The sequence below is a fragment of the Trematomus bernacchii genome, unplaced genomic scaffold (genome assembly GCF_902827165.1).
Source record: "Trematomus bernacchii unplaced genomic scaffold, fTreBer1.1, whole genome shotgun sequence".
Classification (NCBI taxonomy): Eukaryota; Metazoa; Chordata; class Actinopteri; order Perciformes; family Nototheniidae; genus Trematomus; species Trematomus bernacchii.
This window is the reverse complement of record NW_022987518.1, coordinates 426,782-441,187: the sequence shown is the minus strand read 5'-3', so window position 1 is coordinate 441,187 and position 14,406 is coordinate 426,782. Positions and strand designations below refer to the sequence as shown.

The 14,406-nt window shown below is 37.3% G+C and overlaps 1 protein-coding gene across 1 annotated transcript; it reads left to right on the top strand.

Annotated features, from left to right (window-relative positions):
• The first annotated feature begins 1,254 nt into the window (after positions 1-1,254).
• Positions 1,255-12,538, top strand: LOC117471594 (cationic trypsin-like). Its single transcript, XM_034116713.1, has 5 exons — positions 1,255-1,297; positions 6,264-6,447; positions 6,620-6,808; positions 6,918-6,958; positions 12,351-12,538. The coding sequence occupies exons 1-5, from the start codon at positions 1,255-1,257 to the stop codon at positions 12,536-12,538; spliced, it is 645 nt and encodes a 214-aa protein (XP_033972604.1).
• The last annotated feature ends 1,868 nt before the right edge of the window (positions 12,539-14,406 follow it).

Below are 14,406 nucleotides of genomic sequence, written 5' to 3'. Positions count from 1 at the left end.
GCCTAGTGGTTTTTCGTTACTAATTATAATTAATCTTTTAATGTAAACCAACCGGCTGGGCAGACGGACAGCTTTTGAATACACACTTAACAACCGTGGTGTTTGCACATCGGAGAGTGTCTGACTTAGGTAAGCCTCCTAGATGACAATATAAAAGGTGTTGTTTTTAATACATAATTGAATGAACTTGTACATTAAAACAAATTGTACTGGCAGATTCATGTTTTTCTTATGTATGTAAATATTTGTCAACAATGTTTCCACCAACAGGCAACAGAGAAAAAGACAATAGATATCCATAATGTCCACAAACTGTATCCTCCTTTACTAATTAAACTATGTTCCCTTCAACCCAAAAAAAAGTCACAAGTCGACAAAACTGTTTCCATGGAAATCAGAAATCTATACATTAATCTGACAGACATTAACTGGCACACCCCATATCTAATAACACATTTCCCATGTGACGTTACTCAAAAATCCAACGTATCCAATATCAGGTCCTTCACAGAGGACACATCACCACTCTCAACATCCCACAACATCTCCAACAAGTCAACTTTATTGTCAATCTTACAGTTTTTGTGTACAGACAGAGAGATCGTAATACCGTTTCCCACAATCCCGAGGACTATACATATATACACACCTGTACACCCACTTATATATATATATATATATATATATATATCTACTTAAAATAAAGCAATAGCAGAAATAGTGCTTTGCTTTTAAAAAACACAATAAACCAGTGATACTCAGCCTTCACTTTACTTCACTATACGTGTACCTTAGCAACCCAAAAGCCCAGAGTAAATGGTTATTATTCACTTTGTTTGAAGGAAGGAACTGATCTCTAAGAGGTTTAAAGGTGCCACATGCAGAGTGAATGCAGTCACCTACTGTACAGATATACAGTAACATGTTCACCTCATTGCTTCAAATGGAGTTCCTTCCAGTCAAAACGTCAACTTAAGGCCAACTCTTACTAATATTTTATTTTTATACTTAAATAATACGTATCAACTTGAAGACACAATGATGTCAGTTCTTGTATTTTTGATCCATTTTCCAGCCATAGGGCAGGATCATTTGATAAGTGATCATTAATGTGCAAATGGGCCCATCTGTGCAGCCAATGGGGTTGTGTGGATAAACCTTCCTGAGGTGATTGGTGGCTGGAAGGCCAACAGGACAGTGTGAAGAGGTTTAGAAAGCTCCACTGTGGCACCAGGAGGGCAGACGCTGGCAGAGATGGCGGGCATGATGACAAGTCTTCTCCTTTTGCTGTTGGCCGGTGAGTATCAGCTCCTACTCAGACTTCTGCTGCCTACTTTCACCATTCTTATGCTCTGAGATAGCACTTAGGTGAGTTAAGTATTTAGAGTTGAGTTGAATTTCAAACAGTTTAGAAAGCCAGTGTGTTGTTGTCTTTTCTTCTGAAACCCATCAGGATCCTGGAAGCTGAATTCCAGATCAGATTTCATTTAGTGTTTGTTATAAAGGATCAGATGTTCTCTGTTCTCTGTAAACTGTTCTGTAGCTAATACTTTCAGTGTGAATATATACTTCTACCTCCTGAATCTGCTTCATGGTTTTCACTTTCTTTGCTTCATTTGTTCTGTTTTTAATTCAGCAGGTGAACCTATATGTTCATAACATAGTGTGTGTGAGCTTAACTGTGTGTTTCAGTGTTGGTGTATAGGCTACTGAGTATGCTGAATGAAAGGCAGGTTTTCCTATAGAATCAATCATTTCTAATCCTAAATATCTTGGTTTCTTCTTTTCTAAGATCACTTTGTTCTGTTGTCTTACATAATACACTTAAATAAAAAAACATCTCATTGATATTTATTTTCTCTTCTATTATGTTGCACTACCTTTTATATTGAGGTAATCCAAAAGTAATCAGGTTATATTACTTTTATACTTTGAGACTCAGATAAAGTTACTCATTACATTTCTTTGTCACGTAACTGACCCTCCCAACCCTCTCTACAACAACCACTGTCTCCTGGTGGTGGGTTTTCTCTTTCAGGTGTGACAGTGGGCAGAGTGGTGGATCTGCAGAAGAGAATATACGGAGGTACAGAATGTGCTGCTACTGAACGTCAGTACCATGTGAAGCTGATAAAAAGTGATCGGACAGGCACACTCGAGTGTGGTGGATCTCTGATTACTGACCAGTGGATTCTGACTGCAGCTCACTGTGTGCCAGACAAGAGGTGAGAAAGATTTACTTTAATTACTTACATACATTCAATCTAAAATATATATATGATTTGAGACTAAAATGTAAATAACATGAAATAACTTCTCTTATGTCCATGTTAAATACCCTCAACAATTACAATTTCATGCATTTGGAGTAATTAACTGATGTCCCCCTTCAAACTTTAATTATTTGCAGCAAGGTGAGAGCAGTTCTACGTGTGCATCCAGGAGGCAACACAAAAACATTTGAAATCGAAGATGTTGTAATATATGATGCAGGCACTGGGAAACATGACATCGCGCTGCTGAAGGTTAACAACCTTGAGAAGGGTTTTGAAGCTGTAACACTTCCTCAATGTGGCACACCTCCTGTCGAGTGAGTTGTGATCTTAAATAAGTCAGAAAGTGAACCTCCTAAGGAACTCAAACTGAGATAAACCTCTGACATCTTTTTATGAATGTTACGTCTTTTTCTTGTATTTCAGAGGTCAAACAGTTGAGATTGCAGGTCATACACTCACAACGATAAAGAGCGACAAAACCAAAGGTGAGAACTGAATTACTTTTTAAGTTATACGTTTGTTAAACATTTTTTAAACTTAAGCATTATCATATTTTAAAATATTTATAAAACATTGAGTATTTACAACCAACATAAGAAAAAAAAAATACCAAAATGTTATGTTGTAACAAGTGTAGTTTGATTCTTGACTTTTTTCCTTGTGTATTGAATATTGAGTTCTGAGAGGAGAACCAGCCCAGGTTCACAGGTCATGGAACATAGGTTTCTTTCTGTTGGGATTTTCATTGTAATTGTTGAGATGCAGCCGATTAGGGAGAGTAGTTTGTTCCAGCTGTTACAGGCCACTGGCTCCTTTAAGAAGGGCCTAACATCCTTTCTTTAAAAAAAAGCCTTTTATTAAACTTGTGTTTTTAAGTGTGTATTTTATGCCCCTTGTAGCACTTTGTGATTACTTTTAGCAATGACAGGTGGTTTACAAATAAAATATATTGTTATTATTATTATTATTATTATTATTATTATTATTATTATTATTATTATTATTATGTATCCAATAAAGTAACATTTCTTTGAATGTACATGGTCAGTGGAACATGTAGTAAAACGCACCTTTTGATATTCTCATCTAGTAATGACGGAGTCAGTAAATCTCCTATGTGCAAAGATCAACGTGGTCCAGTGTGCGGACCGAGAATGTCCACCTGGATTTATTTATGAACATACCTTCTGTTACAAAGGAGAAGCGGATGCATTTGAAGTGAGTTGGCCTTATTTACTAGTTTGTAAGTATTCCAGTAAATGATGCAAAAGTCTGTGTTTAACAATTTGTACCTCTCTCTCTCTCTCGTCCAATCTCTCCTCTCTCGCTCCTCCTCGTCCTCTCCGCACTTCTTCTCTACTCCTCTCTCTCATCTCTCTCCTCTCTCTCTCTCTCTCTATTCTCTCGCTCTCTCTCTCTCTCTCTCTCTCTCTCTTCTCTCTCTCTCTCTCTCTCTCCTGTCTCTCTCTCATCTCTCTCTCTCTCCTCTCTCTCTCTCTCTCTCTCTCTCTCTCTCTCTCTCTCAGGGGGACTCTGGTGGAGGAGTGATGGTCGATAACGTGATTTACGGAGTGCATGTTAGCAGTGTTGACAAGGCTTGTGTTGAAGCACAAGCTATGGATGTCTGTAAATACCTACCCTGGATCGCTGGGGTTATCAAACCAAAAACATGTCTAGACTGTCTATTGGATTGTTTAGCTTGTCTTAAAGGGTGAGAGGTCGTGTAATTGAACAGACCTTCAGATGTATTCAAACATTCTGATTGACTCTAAATTGGCTGATGATACATTTACAATTGGTTGGTTTACATTAAATATTCAACTCTTATTAGAAAAGCTCTTTAAGATCATTTTAGAAGTAGCATCTGAGTTATAAATGTTTTCTCAATACAACATAATTTGCACAATATTATACAGTTTGCATTTTTAAAACAACAACTGGCCAAATATATAATATAATAATATAGTCTGTTATTCTTGTGAGCATGCTGATCTCATTCTCTGGTAGCTCAATCTGAAGTAATGCATGTAATTCTTGTTTCCCACAAAATCAACTTCTTGTTTAATGTTGTCATTTAAAATAAAAGAAAGAGTCAAAATCAATATTTCACTGATTGTTTGTTTCTTTATGAATACAGCGTCACATGAACACATTTCTGTACAATTCAACTAATCAATATCTTTGAACCTGCAGTAACAGTTTGTGTCCATGTGGGGGCAGCTCGATTTAATATTGATGATAGTTGCTTTATGTTACTAATGAATGAGATGACTATCTTACAGCAGTCTGCTTCTCTGGTCATGATGTATTCAGGGTGCCCTAGTTCTTTACAGTTCTGTAAACACAACCCCATTGGCTACACAGATGGGCCCATTTGCACATTTTTGATCACTTATCAAATGTTCCTGCTCTATGGCTGAAACATGGATAAAAAAACTGACATCATCGTGTCTTCAAGTATAAAAGTATTATTTTATTATAAGAAAGTATCAGTAAGATTATATTTTTCTTATTGGGTGGGGGCGTCTTCTATTACTCATTATCTAACACCAACTGTAGGCTTTAGGAATACACTCTATGAATATGCTCTATATCAACAGCCATTGGACATTAACCAGAGGTGGAGAAGTACTCAGATCTAGTACTTTAGTAAAAGTAGAAATACTCAGATATTTTACTTGAGTAAAAGTAGAAAAGTATTATCATCAAAATATAGTTAAAGTACACATCTTGGTTTATCCGACCTTCACAAATGAAGCCTACTTCAAAGACAGAGGTGTTACGTATTGCAAAGCCACCAGTTGTGATCGTGTTGTCCGTAGTCTGAGTTGATCCTGAGATGATTAACTGTTTGAACTGTTTGAATACTGACCACTTGTGTTGCCACATGTTCACCGTGTATGTAAACGTTCTGAAGAGGGAGAAGGTCGTCCTCTCCGATCAAGCTTAGGGAGTGATGGATTACATTGAACAGGATTATGGAAACAGTGAACAAAGAAAGGGGTGACTCTATTCCCCTACTGGAACATGAACACAACAGGTTTATAATGTTACAATACATTTACAATAAAGAACACAAGTTACTAAACTCATACTCACACATTGCTTCACTCACTCTCACATCACCTCGAAACGAGTGCTTTTTGGTTTTAGTTTAGAAAACGTTCATTCTTCTGTTTTACAATATCTTTCTTTAAACGCTGTGAACACCTGATTAAACACAAATACTGTGTACTGTGTTTGCTTTGAAGTCATGTACTCACTAAATCAGCATTAGTAAACTACTCTCTATCCTGTAGGCTTAGCCTTTAATGTAAACTGAAGTTCTGTATATCTGCTGCATGTCAGTAGGAGGACACCTGATGTGTTTACAATACTGAAGATGCTCTTAATACATTAACTGTAGTTAGAGCATCTAGTGTTTGTTGTGAAAGATCAGCTGTTCTCTGTTCTCTGTAAACTGTTCTGTTCTCTAATACTTTATGTGTGAATCTATATATATATAAACATGCCTGAATCTGCTTCATGGTTTTCACTTTCTTTGCTTCCTTTGTTCTGTTTTTAATTCAGCAGGTGAACCTATATGTTCATAAAATAGTGTGTGTGAGCTTAACTGTGTGTTTCAGTGTTGGTGTATAGGCTACTGAGTATGCTGAATGAAAGGCAGGTTTTCCTATAGAATCAATCATTTCTAATCCTAAATATCTTGGTGTCTTCTTTTCTAAGGACACATTCTTCTGTTGTCTTACATACTGTAATACACTTAAATAAAAAAACATCTCATTGATATTTATTTTATCTTCTATTCATTTGCACTGCATTTGATATTGAGGTAATCCAAAAGTAACAGAAAGTAATCAGGTTACATTACTTTAATATTTTGATACTCAGATCCAGTTACTCATTACATTTCCTCATCACGTAACTGACCCTCCCAACCCTCTCTACAACAACCACTGTCTCCTGGTGGTGGGTTTTCTCTTTCAGGTGTGACAGTGGGCAGAGTGGTGGATCTGCAGAAGAGAATATACGGAGGTCAAACATGTGATGCTACTGAACGTCTGTACCATGTGGAGCTGATAAAGGATGTGACAATCACACTGGTTTGTGGTGGATCTCTGATCAGTAAACAGTGGATTCTGACTGCAGCTCACTGTGTGACGAAAGGGAGGTGAGAAATATTTACTTTAATTATTTACATACATTCAATCTAAAAACAAAAAATCTGATTTGAGACAAAAATGTACTTGTCTTGTGTCCATGTTAAATAACCTCAACAATTACAATTTGATGCATTTGCAGTAATTTACTGATGTCACTCTTCAAACTTTAATTATTTGCAGTACGGTGTTAGCAATTCTAGGTGTGCATCCAGGTGGCAACGCAAAACAAAAACCTCTTGTTATCAATATCAAACATATTGAAATATATGACAAGAATGGCATCCATGACATCGCGCTGCTGAAGTTACCTGAGCCTGTGGAGGGATTTGAAATTGTAAATCTTCCTGACTGTGAGAAACGTCCTGTCAAGTGAGTTGTGATCTTAAATAAGTCCGAAAGTGAAACTCCAAAGGAACTCAAACTGAGATAAACCCCTGACATCTTTTTATGAATTGTTAGTCTGTTTCTTGTATTTCAGAGGTGAAGAAGTTCAGATTGCAGGACTTGGAGCCACAGATGGTGAGATGAATCTTTTTTTTTTTTTTACAATAAATACTGCACACAGAGTTATTTTTTAAGTTATAAGTTTGTTAACGTTTGTAAAAACGTTGTATTATCATATATTAACATATTTATAAAACATCGAGTTTTTACAAGCAACATAAGAAAATAAATAAATACAAAACATGTTATGTCGTAACAAGTGTAGTTTGATTCTTGGCTTTTTTCCTTAAAATGTATTAACTATTGAGTTCTGAGAGGAGAACCAGCCCAGGTTCACAGGGTCATGGAAAATAGGTAGTTTCTTTCTGGTAGGATTTTCATTTTAATTGTTGAGATGCAGCCAATTAAGAAGATTGGTAGTTTCTTCCAGCAGTTAGGTGTCCAGGGAAGTTGGTAACATTGTTGAAAAATATTTAGATACACAGGAAAAACATGAATTTAAAATGTGTTTCACTGTACATACAAGATCAGTAGATAATGTAGTATATAACAAACCTTTTGATATTGTCCATCTAACAGTAAATGGATTACATATGACCAGCCACTCTCCAATGTGCACACACACCATGGTGGACGACTGTGTGATCACATGCAATCTCAATAAAGTGATCAATTTCCATACATCTGAAAAAGTGTTCTGTTATCAAAAAACTGCAGTGGGTACAAGACGCGTGAGTTGACCTGATTAACCAGCTTGTAATAAATAAGTATTCCAGTAATGATGCAAAAGTCTGTGTTTACAATTGTACATATATTTCTCTCTCTCTCTCTCTCTTCTTCCTCCTCTCTCGTCCCCTCTCTCTCTCTCTCTTCTCTCTCTCTTCTCTCTCTCCTCCTCACTCTCTCTCTGCCCATCTCGTCTTCTCCTCCTCCATCATCTCCTGCTCTCTCGGGATCCAAAGTCTCTCTCTCTCTCTCTCTCCGTTTTCCCTTCTGGTGGAGGGTGATGTTCAACAAGATGATTTACGGAGTGCATATTCGCGGTTATAATAAGACTTGTACCAGACCATCAACAGCTATGGACCTCTGTGCAGACGAATACAAGGTCTGGATCGAAGGGCTTACCGGTCTTCGCTTTCCATGATAAAGTTTTAATTGGGTGAGAGGTCGTGTCATTGAACAGACCTTCACATGTATTAAAACATTCTGATTGACTCTAAATTGGCTGATGATACATTTACAATTGGTTGGTTTATATTAAATATTCAACTCTTATTAGAAAAGCTCTTTAAGATCATTTTAGAAGGTAGTGTCTGAGTTATAAATGTTAGTTAGAACATTCTTGCTTGCAAACTTTTGTTACGGTACAAAATAACAAATGTATATTTTTTTTAATTAATTTAGGAACCCATCGCAAAATGATAACCTTTTCTCAATACAACATCATTTGCACAATATTATACAGAGTTTGTATTTGTAAAACAACAAATGTCCAAATATATGATATAATAATATAGTCTGTTATTCTTGTGAGCATGCTGATCTCATTCTCTGTTGGCTCAATCTGAAGTAATGCATGTAATTCTTGTTTCCCACAAAATCAACTTCTTGTATAATGTTGTCATTTAAAATAAAAGAAAGAGTCAAAATCAATATTTCACTGATTGTTTGTTTGTTTATGAATACAGCGTCACATAAACACATTTCTGCACAATTCAACTAATCAATATCTTTGAACCTGCAGTAACAGTTTTTGTCCATGGGGGGGTGTCAGATGCAGAGTGGCCATAGACAGACAGATGTTCACTGTTTCCACCACAAACAAACTGTCGGGCTGCAGCCTTTCTAGCAGCTTCCATGTACAGCTGAAGGTTGTGAAAGAAGGATTGTTGTGACTGACTCTGGAGATGTTTCCGGGTTAAACTGCAGAGGTTGAGCAAAGCGTTGTGTGAAATTAATAGGAAACACCAGACCGGTTTGTGTGAGGAATGTCAGGAGGAGGAATCAGTTGAACACGTAGTACTGAGATGCAGAAAAGTGTGAAACACAGAGGGAGATGGTGAGGAATTATTTGAAGGAGTTAGGAATACAGGATGTCACTTTAAAGAGAGTTAGGGCATTGTCATTTTACGTTTTGATAAATTAATTTAGCTTTCAAGAGTTCGTTTGGTATTCAGGATCATTAACAATGCTATAACACCACCATTGAGGAGCTTCTTACAGCTCTGCCTTGAGCAGAGTTGCAGAAACTCGAGATCTGCACTAAACGCAGATATAACCTTCCCTCAATATAACCGAGGCATTTCCATTTTCATTTTCATTTAAGCATCGAACGTTGGAATTGTCTTCCAGCTGAGTTTATGACTTCACTCTTTCTCTCATGGTGCAAAACAAATTACATTAAGCAACCTTTTTGTCCATTTTAATTGTATTGTAATATTATATTTTAACTGTACTATGTACTATTTTATTGACCTGTACTTTAATCCTTTTTTTTATAATTGTTTGTTTGATAGAGATTATGCAATGTTTTGAGTGTTTGTTGATTGTTATACCTGCCTCAGGACTTCAGATGGAAATGAGATATTAGCTATAATCTGCCATAAATCATCTCGTCTCTTTTCTGAGATTATTGTATTTGTATGTAAGGTCTTTGTTCAAATAAATACATAAATACAATTTATTTTTCATTTGATTTGAGTAGGCTTTCTTGGGTTTCTTTTGTTGTTTCATAAATGTATTTTCTCATTTTATTGTGAGGGGTTTAGAATGAGGACTTTAAGTATTATCTGATCCAGAACAGAAAGGTGGCGGAGAGGCACCATTAAACTGGATGTCAACAACTGTAAAACCTGAAGAAGAAGAAGAAGAAGAAGAAGAAGAAGAAGAAGAAGAAGAAGAAGAAGAAGAAGAAGAAGAAGAAAGAAGAAGAAGAAGAAGAAGAAGAAGAAGAAGAAGAAGAAGAAGAAGAAGAAGAAGAAGAAGAAGAAGAAGAAGAAGAAGAAGAAGAAGAAGAAGAAGAAGAAGAAGATGATGAAAGGGTTGTGTGTTTCTGGAGTAATCTCAACACATCTACTCTACAACTACACAGCAGCATCTATCTGAGTGTGGCATTCAGGTGTGGTTAGAGCGCCGGCTGCTGGAGAGATGGGAGTGACTCACCGGAGACCAGACAGCCAATCAGCATCAGGTAATCAGTCACTAAATGAAAGCATGCTGGTCACCTGGTTCTGGTCTCTTGCAGTAGGCTGCGTTCTGGAGGGGAGAAGTAGGAAGCCCCGGAGAAGCCCTCCATGAACAGAAGTATTGTGTAGTTTGTTTCTGTTGGATTGTATCTGTTACACTACAAAAACTCGAAATCTTGTCAAATATATTTATCTAATATCTAGTCAGAATATGTCTCTACACCTGATATAAGACATAATAACTTCAGAAGTAACACTGCAGTGAGATATCAGGTCTTGTTTTTAGACAATGCATCATCTTGTTAAGTCAAACAATCTTAGTTTGAGTTGTATCTCAGATGAAACACATATTATTTTACATATTTATTAGAAAATCACCAACTAACTTCAGAAAACAGAAAACTTTTGAGTATTTGCAGCTTATTTTGTAACAACATTTCCTGATTCTGGTCAAATATAGTTTTAAATTAGTTCTCTGATTTATCTAAATATCATATATTTTTTCAAGAAATGTTACCAAGCTCATTTCCACTTGTTCTATAGGCAGATTATTTTCCTTATTTCAAGTGAAAACACCTCGTTTTCATTTAACTTGTTTTTGGAGCAGCATTTTCTCCAGTGTATTGCTTGTGTTATTATTAAACATTTGATTTGTACCAAACCCACATCTCCTTCCATCCTGTCAACTGGGTGAGCAGTACAGTGAGTGATGTATTTTAATCTGAGATAATCCATTAGACATGTTGTTATACCTTTTTTATTAGGAAGATTTAATATTAGGAAGCAAAACATGTTTTAACACATTGTGAAATGTTTATGAATCGCGTGTGATGTGGTGCTCTTTGACTGATGCCCATTCAGATCCTTGCAGCTGAATTCAGATCAGATTAGGGTTAGGTTAGGGGAAAGGGCAGTGCTCCGGAGGGGACTGGCTCTCGGGGATAATATTGTGGTTAAAAAAAACCTTTCTAAAAACTCCAAGGGAAATACATACAATGTTTCTGAAAGCCCTGTTAAAAGTACAAATAAGTAAAATCAATTAAAAAGGCAAGAGGAGACCAGATCCCAGAGGAGACAGAGCAGCGGGACCTAGAGATCTCCTAACCTTCCGGGGACCCCTAAAGGAGGTGGCTGGAGAGGACCCGTCCTTAGGGAACCCTTCAAATGGCCTAGCAATGGTGTAAAAACATTCATGAGACAATATCTTGAAAAAGCATGCAGATAAACATGACATTAATAGAGCAGTGTTTAAGGTAAAAACGTGTTTTGTAAAGAATTCACACAACAAAACAAATTCATGCTGAATACATGAGTAAGATAATAAAATAAAGAGATAAATAAATAAACACACAATAATAAGGAACGAATTGTCATAAAATGAAGTGTGATTAAAACCAGAAGGACCCAGGTTCATCAATGAAAAGATTCCACATAGGACAGGCCGCAAGTATTTAAGGTGATTTCTCTCTGCAGGTTTTAAGGAATCCAGTGAAGGAGGGATAAGAAAGGGATACAATCATAAAAAAAGCAAGACATGAAATAAATATTGGTAAAAAGTAAATGAAAAGAAGCAGGAAGAGGGAGGGATGGCCTCCTCGTATGGACCCTTAGTTATTAAAAATCAAGCCATGCAAACAAGTGGTACAATTAGAATAAATACAATTACAATTAAAACTATTTACAAGATATATTAATATAAATGGAAACAACATATTCAAAAAGGCAAACCATGCTGGACAAAGGGTCCGGGTGAGGAAGGTCCCTTCATTCCTGCTCGGATATAATAAATAATTAATTAAAATAATTAATAATTCCATAAAATAGACAATAGAGTTACAATAAATAAAATAATATAGTATAATAATATATTTGATAACATTTATGGAACAAATATTAAAAATAAAACCAACTTGATTCCTTCACATTGACTCGGCCTGCAGGGAGGGGATTCGAAAGCCCCCCAGGGGAGAGATAAGGGAGGCTATGGGAAGGGTAGGAGATCAAAATCAGTTGAAGCGGGTTATAAACAAGGGGAGGCGGATCCATCACCGGTACCTCTCGTTTAGACCGGTGGGGTTGATTGTTTTCAGTTGATGAATCCTCTCCGCCGCCTGTCTCTGGACCTCCAGTCCCTATTGCTCTCCAGGCCCAAGGATTGTACCTTATCTGGGCCGTGGAGTTTAAAATGTGCATATAAAATGCTCGTGCCGTCACTGCTATTCATTTGATAAATGTGTTGTTTGATTCTGAGGCTGATCTCATTCCGTGTCTCCCCCACATAGAGTCTGTGGCAGGCCCTGCACCTGACAGCATATTCTGCATTCTTGGTGTTAGGTGTCAGGGCCTGTACAAGGTTTGCGCCAGCTCTACTGAATGGGTTAGAAATGTGGGGGAGGCGGAGGAAACCAACCTCAGAGACGCAAGGCGCCTCCCTGTTTGGTGTTTTTTGGTTGAAATTGGTGTGGACTAGGAGGTCCTTCAAGTTTTTATTTCTGCGGTAAGCGGAGATCAGCCGGCATTGCCGCAGCGCATCACTGTCTGCCCTCGCCCCCTCAAAGTTGGACCTGAGATCGCCTAAAAGGCTCCCCAGGTCCTTAGAATAGGTGGTGATCAGGGGGACGAGGGTCGGTCCGGAAGGCTGGGTTGAGATGGTGTTGTATTTGTCTTTAAAAGTTCGGCCGACCTCCACTTTGATGCTTCTAAGGAAGCGCCTTGAGTAACCCCTTGGTCTCAGTGCACTGAAGAGGGTGCTGGTTGCCTCCTCTATGCTCCGGGAAGGCACCAATCCTGTGGAAGCGTATCAGCTGGGACTTTATCAAGCCTCTGTACGTATGCCTCGGATGGTAGCTTGATTTATGGAGGAGTGCGTGGCGGTCTGTGTTTTTGAAAAATACCTTGGTTGCAAGGGTTTTGATAGGCTCGGTGGAGTTGCGGAAGAAGACACAGGTGTCCACAAATTCGACAGAGAGTGGTTGTAATTGATGTTTGAGTTTTATTTTTCGGGTGATGTGAGTTGAGTGTCTCCATGAAAGTCAAAAAGTTAGGGTTACGGTTAGAGTCCATCTTTCAATGACTTAATGGCTGTTTTGTGGTTTTCTTAAAAGCTCCTTTCTAGAGACCCCAGTTCAAAACTCAGCTAGGTGGCATGATGCAAGTTTCTGCATTATCCTTTTAATATATATTTTGTATGGGATATGTATTTCTTGTTCTATTAATTTAATGTTAAACAGTATGGTTAAGAAATAAAATATATGCAAAAGCAAAAATCTGAGCATATGGTTTTTATCTTCAACCTTTTATGATTTTCAGAGTTTAGTCGACTCACTTCTCCTGTTCACCATTATATAACAACAGATAATAATAACAGATAAATCACTCCTTCCCTTCAAAGAAGTAGCAGCACAATCACGGTGACTCTTTTTTTTATGCACAAACTAAAGGCCACAAGATATGCTGGTTTCTTTTGGACTTTGTGATGTGAGTGAAAGGAAGTAAAACACTCATATTAATCTTTTACAATAAAAGCAGCCTGCCGTATTATAGCTGCCCCCACATGGACAAAAAGAGTAATTGCAGGTTTAAAGATATTGATGAGTGGAAATACATTTTTCTATATTCTGTTCATGTATTTTTTTAAATCATAAAAACACAAAGAATCAGTGAAATAATGATTATGAATCTTTATTTTATTTTAAAAGATAACTTTATACAATAATTTCCTTTGGTGGGATACATACAAATTACAGTGCATTATTTAGAAAAAAAACAGACTTATATATTTGATCATCTGTCTTTTTCAAGTGGAAATAAACATTCATATTTAATCGTTACAGTTTGAAAGCAAGAAAGTATAATATATCATTCATAACTCAGACACTGCACTTTCTGTTGAATTTAAAAAAGGGTTATATTTAGGGTCTGAGACCAGAGGTCGGCGAAGACCCTATTGTTATCACAGCAAAACACACACAAACATACTGTAGGGGAAACGACGGGCAAAAGCACAGAAACACACATCACAACATGGGACACACACACACACTGAATTCTCGCCATGAAACACGGTTCTCTCATAACTCCATTGAACATGCTCCAAACGGCCCAAAACGTCTCATGTTATATAATGATGCAGCCCTCAAGACATCCAAGCCTATGATGGGTTGTCATAATATGCTGTTGCCATGGAAACACAATGCTCGCCATTAAACCAGTTTTTCTCAAAACTTCAGTGGAAATGCTCCAAAAGGCCCAAAACTTCACACGTTTGGTAATGAGGCAGCCCTCTAGACATCTAATCCGATTATGGGGTGTCATCATAAGCCGGTGCCATGGCTACAG